The 10,505-nt window shown below is 38.0% G+C and overlaps 2 protein-coding genes across 2 annotated transcripts; one reads left to right on the forward strand and one right to left on the reverse strand.

The window, feature by feature from the left end:
- Window positions 1–2,294: 2,294 nt before the first annotated feature.
- LOC131689513 (uncharacterized) lies at window positions 2,295–9,913 on the forward strand. The gene is made up of 4 exons (XM_058974652.1): window positions 2,295–3,659; window positions 9,012–9,478; window positions 9,540–9,705; window positions 9,771–9,913. Exons 1-4 carry the CDS (start codon window positions 2,490–2,492, stop codon window positions 9,819–9,821), a joined length of 1,854 nt encoding a protein of 617 aa, XP_058830635.1. The 5' UTR covers window positions 2,295–2,489; the 3' UTR covers window positions 9,822–9,913.
- Window positions 3,843–5,144, reverse strand: LOC131689514 (vacuolar protein sorting-associated protein VTA1 homolog). The gene has a single exon (XM_058974654.1). It carries the CDS (start codon window positions 5,010–5,012, stop codon window positions 4,029–4,031), a length of 984 nt encoding a protein of 327 aa, XP_058830637.1. The 5' UTR covers window positions 5,013–5,144; the 3' UTR covers window positions 3,843–4,028.
- Window positions 9,914–10,505: the final 592 nt, after the last annotated feature.

A 10,505-nucleotide genomic window follows, 5' to 3' on the forward strand; every position in this document is an offset into this window, starting at 1 on the left:
ACGGCTTAAAAGCCAACTGTCAAAATTCACTTGGAATGGAAATTCCGGACAAACCGTAACTCAAAAATCACAGGTGTTGGCAGTAGATAAAAGAGAAAAATTTCCTTTATCGTTTACTGCTATTTACTGTACTCGGCCGTAACGGTAACGGTTTGTCCGCAATTTCCTTTCAAAGAGAATTTTGACAATTGGCTTTTACGCCGAAATCATATGTTTGTCGAGAATAAACTAAAGAACTAAAACGTAATTAATGGTATGAACATTTTTTTCATTGAAACAATAATTAACTTTTAATCTCGATAAACATTTCCAGTTTGAATAATTTGAATGAAGTTTGAATCAATTCAATAAAATAATTTTTGGAAAGGAGAACGATATTGAAAAAACAGATTATCATTTTAGGTTACGCACCGGTGTTGATAGTCTTAAGTTGATAAGGTTAACTAGAAGTTTTTTTGAATGTTTTTTTCAGAAGTCTTTTTTGGATGTTGCAACAAACGATCTCTACGATCAGCTGTTAATTTAGTCGAATACACCCACTAAACGATATGGTGACACAGTAACAGTAGCGAACCAGACGGCAATGTCCCGATTGCCTTCAAATAGGCAGTTATTTTTTATACATGTTTTTGGTTGGGGATGAACGCCTGTTCTCTGTAGTATTTGTTTATTGTATAATCGTAATATTGCATTAAAACGGTGATTTCGACACAGTTCTTTCATTAGGGCCTAAGTCGCAATGTACTCAAATGGAGAAAAATCAGTTTCAATATTCGACAATGCTTTCCTAAATGTAGTTTTTATTGTAGGTATAATTTACTTTATGATCATGTTTTTCCTAAAGCATCTTTGGTTAAACCTTATAACAATATAGCAAAGAATTTGATTGCTATGTGTTTTTAGTGGGTAGAAACTAAAAGAATGGTTACGCCCAATTTGCATTCCAGTCGTGATTTCGCCCTTCAGGAATCGCCATTTGCGAGAGGGCTAAACCGTGAACATGATTTTCAGAATGGCGCGGTAAATGGGCTAAACTGACTCTGTCTTGCTGGGTAGGGCTGGGTAAATAGGCCAGCTTGACAGGATATTTTTAAATAGGGCTCAGCAAATGGACGCATAGAAACCCAATGCAAATGAAGGGGCGTGTGCACCTTAACTTCAAATTTCATGAAAATATCAAAATATTTGAATATCTATGTGCAAGAACCACCAAGTAGACAAGATCACAGTGGATATTAAGTATCATTTACATAATAGAACCGCCGTTTACGGAATAATTTTGTGAATAATAACCATTCGCCTTAGGTTTGTCAAAAAATGTTAGTTTAGCCTTTATCTAGAAGAAGGGCCTAAGTCGAAATCTCGAAGAAAATGTATGTTTCGCCGTTTTGTTTTCTTTACTTATAAATAGATCTATAAACCATTTTTAATAATTTTCACCTAAATCTTGTAGTATTTTAGTCGCATAATGCCATACTAGCGAAAACGCAGTTTGTTTACATTTGCGATTTAAGCCCAAATGAAAGATCTATGTCGATTTAATCCCTTATAAACGCATATACATGTTCAAAAAGCTTTTTCTTCTTGATGCTGTGAATAACACATGGTCGGTGTTAAGTCAGACCGGACCAAGTCGCAAAACATAAAAAAATGAGTTAATGATAGCACTGGATAAAGAATTCCTTCATCTACATTCCACTTTTACCAGATTTGAAATATGAAACAATAAACAAGAATTATGGTAAAAAATATTTTCCAATTATAATGTAAAGGATGCTGCGATTCAAACTTTAAACGCGTTTTTCTCGAAATCAATGCACTGTCACTTAGTCCGGTCTGACCTAACACCGACCACATTATGATGGGTAAAATTAAAGAATTTTATTTTTCGTCGGTAGAAGAAGGATGCGTATGTTTGAAGCGGACCCTATACGAGACAGTACTATTATCAATAAATATTTTGACAAGACTGCTTCAATGCATCAATCCCATTTAAATTGTACAGAATCAATATTTTCAAGATGACTTTACACCATCAGTATATTGATCAATATATGATTTATTGTCAATATTTATGCTCGTGTACTGTCCGCTTTAGATTACCTCTGCTAGGTAATGCAAGTTTTCCATGGAGGTAATCATTATTTTTTCACTGTGTGTGCGGATGAATTTCGTATAAATTCTGGAGAGTGAGCGCTTAAAATGAATGTATCGATCATGTACCTTTTCATTCGTTCAAGAGAAGTAAGTGCACTCAGTAGCTTTCTTTCGCATTGGTAACGATGAATTTTTAGAACTTCTGCTTTTTGTGTTTGGCATTCGATTGAGATTGCAGCTGTGTGAAACGCGTCGCTCGATATCAAGTTTATCTCACATTTTTATTTTGGTTTTAATTTCTGAAATATTTCAGATATTGAATAAGATCTCAGTGTTTACTTTTGTGTTGTCTAACGTCGAATTTGGTGTTATAAATAGTGCTTATCTACAAAATGAGTACAACCAACGAAGCTTTGACTAAAGCCAAAGTGAAACGCAAGGACCAGCATCCTGTGCGGAAAGAGTTTGTGTCCACTAGCGATACTCAGTATAAATGCATGTACTGTACCTGGACCACTATTATGAATGCAACTCGAATGGTGAAGCACATCGTTGAGCATTGCCGGAGTGCACCAGCTAAAGTGAAGGAAGAATTGGAGGCAATCCAACAAGCGACCATTGAAAAGGAGCGCAATTCAGCTCTGATATCGGAAAACAAGAAAGACATTCATGGACTATTCACTGTTGTTAGTAATAAACGCATCTGCATGTTTTGCGAATGGTCAACTGTCCGGAACCTGACACGAATGCGAAACCACATTGTTATGCAGTGTCCGAAGGTTCCGGTAAATGTGCGAGCATGTTTTCTGAAAGAAGAGAATGCTTCTGACACATCACAGGTCCAAGAGCACGAGCAGGATCAAAACCGAAATTTCGAATCGTACCGTGTAGTAACACTGGACGAGGATCGTTGGGGTGAGAATGAGATACAGGTGCTTGAATCAACTAACTCAGCAGCACAGGACGAATCAGAAGATCGGCAGGCAGAAGAAAATTATCTCGAAGTTCAAGAGCTAGACGAGCGAAACTGTAGCTGGTGTGGGAAGGCATTAACATACGACAGTTGTGAGGTTGAAGATGAAAGCGAAGTTTACTGTTCATCACGGTGTTTCCAACGGCACACAGAGCACCCCCGTAAGGGAATAACCCAATCGATTGAACCAACGGAACACAAACGAGTAATGGATTTAAAACGGCCATTGTCTCGAGAATCAAATGATCCATCCGAGCCACCAGCGAAGGAATTCAAACTGGTTGTTGTTTCCAGCCAGTATCCACCCTCGTCAGCTGTTCGCGTTAAGCAAGAAAATATCAGAAACGGTAACGGGATCAAGCATAACAATTCCGGTGATTCGCCCACGATGGTGGAAGTTGATTATACGTTGGAAGCTGACAGCGAATCGATACCAGAGGATGAATCAGCACAGCAGCAAATGCCGTCGAAAACACCCGGCCGAAGGCAGAGCATGGTTTTGACGCGGGCAGTAAATGCGAGCAACAGAAGAAGAGCAGCCATGCGGGCCTGCAGATCATTGCCAGCTAAAATGGCGTCGGTGAAAAAGGTAATTATGATGCTGTATTTGAGTGTATGTATTCAATCTTTTCACTAGTAGAAAGTACAGGTATCAAAAGATGACATACATTATTGAGTCTCAAACGGTTTTGCCGTGTCCACCTGCTTTATCCTATTGGAAAGTTTGAATGTGGATTCTCCAGAAACTAAATATTCATTATTTAACAGTGTGAGTAAATTGATCCTTTATTATTGAAAGTTACAAATAGCATTATGCTTGATAACATATGTTCAGGCAATTTTCGAAGAATCTAATGGTGCATGTTATGCTCGCCCATGCTCATATTCTCGAGTGAGTTTTTTTACTCTACAACAAAGGCAAACAATATACGATGGCTAATTGAACAAAGTGAAATGCTTAGCTATCTTGACCGGTTTGCAACAGTCGGAGCGCCTTCTGCAGACTGTCGATCGCCGATTTGACATCCTCGTAGTTGAGTGCACTACCAGCCCACTTGCAGTATTTTTGGGCTTTGGTAAGCTGATCTGGTGTTAGTCGTACACCCTGTGCCCCTTGTGGAACACTTACCTCACTAGAACCGAAGGGGGCTGGCCCGGTATATGGTTGGAAACCACCCGGAGGTTTTTCCGGTTCACTTGGTGGCGTCGGTGGTTTAACTGTACTGAATGGGTCATTGGTTGTGAAATTTGTAGGTCCTGACGGTGGCCCAGATAATGGCAGCTGACGCGGTGCGGCAGCAGGCTGCGGAACCCCTTGAAATCCCATCGACGGATAGGGCAACTGTGGTTGATTACTTGGGCCCGCGGCTGGTTCAACGGTTGATGTATTTGCTTCCGGGCCAAAATTTGCCATTTCATTTTCATACTCATTATCCTCGTCGGACTTCATCGGGCCTGGTACTGGAGTCTCCCCATTTTTTAAACAATTGTGTATGTAAGAAGCCTTCCACTTGGCGTACTTTCTATTTTGAACCACTTCCTCCGTCAGTTCACCGAACGTTTGCAGAACATCGTATATCATTCCGGCCGTATAGAAAGCCTTTACCACATTCTTCCCGAAATTACCTTCCCTATCCTGCTTGTCTGCGTACAAGAACAACTTCAGCGCGTAATTTTCCAAATACGCCTGGGCGGCAATCTCATTGGTGATAGATTCGTTATCCGCATGTGCCTTCTTCGATTTCTCCAGCCAATCCATCACTCCAACCAGAAACTTCCGCTCCTCGGCACCCTGACTGTTGATTTTGAGGCCCAGCTGCAGGGCATACAGTCGACACCAGTAGCTTATGATTGCATCTCGATTATCGTGTTCTTGGGCAGTTTTCAGATAGTGCCCTATTAGCTTCAGTGAGGGTGGAACTTCCGGCTGGTTGGACGCCATGTTGATAGGTCCTGCGTCTCGTTAGAGTGTACTGAACAATAGGAAAAAGTTAATAATTGTAAAATCATTAAATTATTTCAAGCAAAACAATGACTAATCCTTCGCAGTTTGACGTTTCTGAGAAAATTCCGAGTTTGTTTTGAAACAGAAGATTTGAGTGCGGCACTGAGTGTCTTGGTTCATTCCAAGGGGCACACCGATGTTCGCTTGAGGGTGAAACTACAGAGAACAGACATGTATCTCGAACGATTGAGTTGTGTGAAAACGTTTCATATTTTTTTTGTATTTTTGAGCAGAGAATGTATCCAAGAATATATGATAAAGCTGAAATCAAAATGCTTTAATATATTGGCTTTCAAAAACAGGATCCGTACCCTCGCTGTAATACAAAACTAAATCTTCGAGCCCGTTAGTCTCGAAATCACGCCTTTCAAGCTGTCCCCTAATAAAAAAATATTATACACGAACTTTAACCCATATAGTCCTACGATTCCACATATCGTTTGGATGATATCCTGAACAGGTCGTTAAGCTCTTGAATCATAAGATGTTTATTAGGGTCGGACGTGAGGTACTACTAGAGCATTAGTTAGAGCGTGACCATGAGGTCATACTGTATGCAAACGAACATGAAATTTGACGTATTCACAATATAAATACGTCAGATTTCAGCTCATTTGGATACGTCAAATTCGTCTTGGCTTCACCCTACCTAGAGTGCTCTAGGCACTGCCCTTAGAGGATCGTTCCTGAGGATAGACAGTTTCCAACATCTTGTAAATTAAATGTAAATTATGGCTGTCATTTTCCAACCGATTTCCAATCTTTTGACTGTTTTGGAAAGAAGAATATAATTTCGTTTGTTAAAAATACAATGCGGTTTTTGGACAACAATATGAAAATAACCATTATTTCATTTACATCATGGAAAGTTTAGAAAAGAACGAACCGATTTTGATGATTAATAGGCCGTTAGATGCGGAACTAAATATTATCTCTACATTTTTATTAGAAGAAAGACGCTTCTTTATAAAAATGTTGAACAAGTTTCATATTTTTAATGGAAAAATCACAAAATAATGGTTATTTTCGTATTGTTGTTCGAAAAGCGCAAAACAAAATGACAAAGCAGCATACCGCTGAAAATGTCTATTCTTCTTTCTAGAACAATTCGAAATCGGTTGAAAAGTTACTGCGTAGTAAATTTTTTAGTGTCGAAAGTATCAAAAAATAATTTCTCTTTGCTATTAATCAAGATTTTGAAGATATACTTAAAACACTTTTTAAACGTTATTTTTTCGTTGCATTTGGTGAGATCTATATAATAGGTCACTTGAAAAGTATACATTCACTGTAGCACCTTGTTCTCTATAATATGTTCTGTGTTGGTGTTTGTCAAATCTGCCACTTTTCGCGTTTGCTCTTTCCTTTAAGGAAATCCTCTAAAGTGCCAAAATTGAGCAATAGTTTTTTTATGAGATGGATGTGTGGGAGGCGCAATGATTCAAAAATTTAAAAAAATGGATAGCGCAAATTTCCAATTCAACGCTTTTTTTGTGAAAAGGGCGATACTTACAAATGTAAACATAAGGCTTTTTTACACATGCGAATAAGGGCTTTAAACGCAACAAATTCACCTAAAAAATTGGATTCTACGATATTGCTTTCTTGAACTACAGCAATACATCGGGCGAAACTGTATTTTTGTTTGTTTATTTAAAGTTTCGCCCTCCACGCTCCATGCAAACAAACAGGGCGATACTTTTTTTGCTAGCACTTTAGAGGCGAAACTGTTTTTTTTTTCGTATTTTTTAGGATTATCAAGCTGATACCAGCTGTAAATAGTAACAATGATCGCTATTGAAAAAACCCGGACGAAATTGGTGGTGTAAAACGGTAGTTATTATAAAAAAACGTAAGGGCGATACTTCAATGCTAATAGGTGGGACCGAAAAAGTAAGCAATCGCCATAGGGGCGATACTATGATTTTGTCGATTTAAATAGCAAAAATAAATTTTAATTTAATAATTTCAAATACTTTATGAAGTTTTGGGTTTCGATCACTGGATCATGCAATCTATGATGTAAAAAATACAATAGCTCTTAAATAGGAAATAAAACCAAGCCTGGAAATATGCACTGTTGATTTTCTTTGAATGGTGTCACTGCTAGTATCGCCCTTTTCACAAAAAGCGTTGAATTATTTTCATTTGCCTGTCAATTTGTTTGAAGCAAGTTATTGGTTTCACCTCGATTTAATTTAAAATGGAATTAAGTCTTAACCGGGAATGTTTAACCCTCAAAAAGGCAAGATGTCTCAGAGGCCCGGCTAGACACAGTTCTCTTGTTTCAATGAACTTGTAATTTCAAATACAAATGATCGAGCGTATTTGGGCACTCGATCTCACTGATAAAACGACAAAAAAGGCTTTTGATTGCATTGGGTCCTAAAGCGATGCTTCTTGATGTCACAATTTTAGCTTGCCTTTTTGAGGGTGACTGTGGCAAAGAGAGTGAAAAATACCACTTATGAAAATATTACGTATTCCTTACAAAATTTCAGACAGCATTGTTTTTAGAAAATGCACAAATTTTATATGCTTTTGGAAATTTTCTACAAATTTGACAGTTAAAACACAAAACTATATATATTTTCAGCGTAAAGATGCCAATTTCGCTGCAACTATTTCAAACTTACAGAATTCAACCTGAAAAAAACTCAAAATTTTTTAATAAAGTTCGATTAAATGAAGCTCTTTTATATGCCCCTCAGATGCTGCAATGACCCATAGAGGTTATAGTTGAAATAAACTAAAAATAAATCGTACACGGTTAAATAAAACAACCTGCAGAATAAGTTCTTTTAACTTACTTTTGAGTTGTGCGTCTCTTTCGCACTTATTATGGTTGTCAAAAACAAAACTAGAGATTCGACTCAGTCGAGGTCTTCCGTGAAGGAAGGTACTTTTGAGTTGTTTGGGGTATACTCAAAATTAGGTAAATTAAACTTAAATTTGAGTATAAAAAACCTATCAATGAGTTGTCATTTTTGCCGTGGTTAAATGGAAACTACCTTCAACACGGTTTACCTAATTTTAAGTTCCCCCACGATACCAGGAGATTGAGTCAAAGAAACTCAATTTTAGGTAGTTTTTCGTTTCCGTGTAGTAGCTATATCAAACTTACGATTTTTTACTTGAAAAGTACTTGTTCAGAAAATTTTAATAGTTAATAGTTTAAATTAAACAGCGCCCTTACTCATATGTATGCCCCTCGGATGATGCTCACCATCATAAAAGTTCATTTTAGACAAGCGAACATCATGAATATTTTTAAGAGGCGTTCTCATTCTCAGCTTCTCACCATTCTCATGTTTCGGCATTTCTGCCAAAAATAGCGGACAGAGATGCCAGATTTGCAGACAAGTCTGCAAATTCGCAGACTTTTAATTTAAGCTGCAGATTTTTTGGATGACGCAGATATTTGCAGATTTTCTAGTTTGGTTGCAGATATTTGCAGATTTTTATGTTTTGTTGCAGATATTTGCAGATTTTTGAATATAAAGGCTTTTGGTTACACTAGCTTTCCTGACATTTTTTGTTCTTCCCAGACTTAAAATTATTATTGCAGACTTTTGAAAAAAGTACCTGGCATCTCTGATAGCGGACCTGCCGTCAAATGCCAAATGCGAACGCAAGCCTCACTCATACAGTCAAAATAATCATCGTAAGCCACGAAACATTCATCGTTCATCGCCCGTCCGTCGGACCTTGCTGTTTTCCCTATCGAACGCGACGCGAATTCTTATCACTTTTTTGAACTATCATTATCATCGCTACTTTTTATTAGATTTCTTAGTGGGACACCTACTCTACATCCAGTAATTTTCGTGCTTGCGTGGCTTTGATATTGGGGACGAGTGACAGAAAATGAGACCGGTGCTGCATTTACTGATACTAATTTGTGCTATTTTGGGTCTATCTTCCTCATTTGGACAGGCGGAAGCAGTCGACGAAGGATCCTGTCATTCATTCGCCGGTGGTCACGTTTATCCCCAGGAAGATGTTCATTCGGCTGATCATAAGCTGCAGTGGACCAAAGCGGTTATCTCCAGGCCGGCTCCCCAGTTCGAAGCTACCGCAGTGGTAGATGGAGCATTTAAGAAAATCAAACTGTCGGACTATCGCGGCAAGTATCTGGTGTTCTTTTTCTATCCACTGGATTTCACCTTCGTGTGCCCGACCGAGATCCTCGCGTTCTCCGACAGAGTCAAAGAGTTCAAAAAGCTAAACACCGAAGTCATCGCCGCTAGCATTGATTCACACTTCACTCATTTGGCATGGATCAACACACCTAGAAAAGAGGGCGGTTTGGGAAAGATAAACATTCCACTTGTCAGTGACATCACGCACAGCATTGCTAAGGATTACGGAGTGTACCTGGATGATTTGGGCCATACGCTGAGGTGAGTAGCAAATCAGTTGTCCAAGCGGAAAATTGTTTCTATATTCTGGTTTCATCATCAGGGGTCTTTTCATCATCGATGACCGAGGCATTCTGCGTCAAATTACTATGAATGATCTGCCGGTGGGTCGTTCCGTGGACGAAACGCTGCGATTAGTGCAAGCTTTCCAGTACACCGATAAACACGGAGAGGTGTGCCCTGCCGGATGGAAACCCGGGCAAGATACGGTAAGTTTTTTTTAGATCAGATGAATTTTAGAGTATTTTAATCAACATCGTTTTGTTTGTTTCAGATCGTTCCCAATCCTGAGGAAAAGATTAAGTACTTCGAAAAGAATCATTAGATATAAATCGGTGAATGGCTACCTCAGCGAAGAACTACAATTTAAAATTTCTCAAGTACATAATGATAAAAATATACTATTTTTAACAATAATGTAACTTTGTTTTAATATTCACCCTTATTCGTAAAAACTATCAGATGTTTAGGCATAAGCTAAACTAAAAAAAACTCAAAATGTTTAGGCAAATGTGGCGAAAAAATTATACACCATGTGGACTGTTTACCTCACCGTGGTAAACGATCGCGCTTCATTGCAGAAAGGTTTACGCATTTTTTCGTCAGAGTTTGTCAGCTTATTTATGCATAAAGACGGATTGCATCAATATGTTTCATTCCCAAAAACTTTCAAATGAAGCGGAAGCCGGCGGATTCGGTTGAACACAATCGGCCATAAAATCAATCCGTCGTAATGCAGAATAAGACTACTAATTTAAAATCATTGACAAGAATAAGAGCGATAAATAATAATTCCGCATTCCAAGATCATTTTCGCAAAAAGGTTTATTACTTGTTAGAATTTACTAAAATTGCATGATATTTTTGAATGTGTTGTAAGAATATTTGCTATGAAAATAAATATTCTTCCCCACAATTTCAATTCGCAATATCATTAGCTTATAGAAAGCCAACGATGTATTATTTTTACATTAATTTTTCAAAAATATTAGAAAAAACTTTAAAGACT

This window comes from Topomyia yanbarensis, chromosome 3, assembly GCF_030247195.1.
Source record: "Topomyia yanbarensis strain Yona2022 chromosome 3, ASM3024719v1, whole genome shotgun sequence".
Lineage (NCBI taxonomy): Eukaryota > Metazoa > Arthropoda > Insecta > Diptera > Culicidae > Topomyia > Topomyia yanbarensis.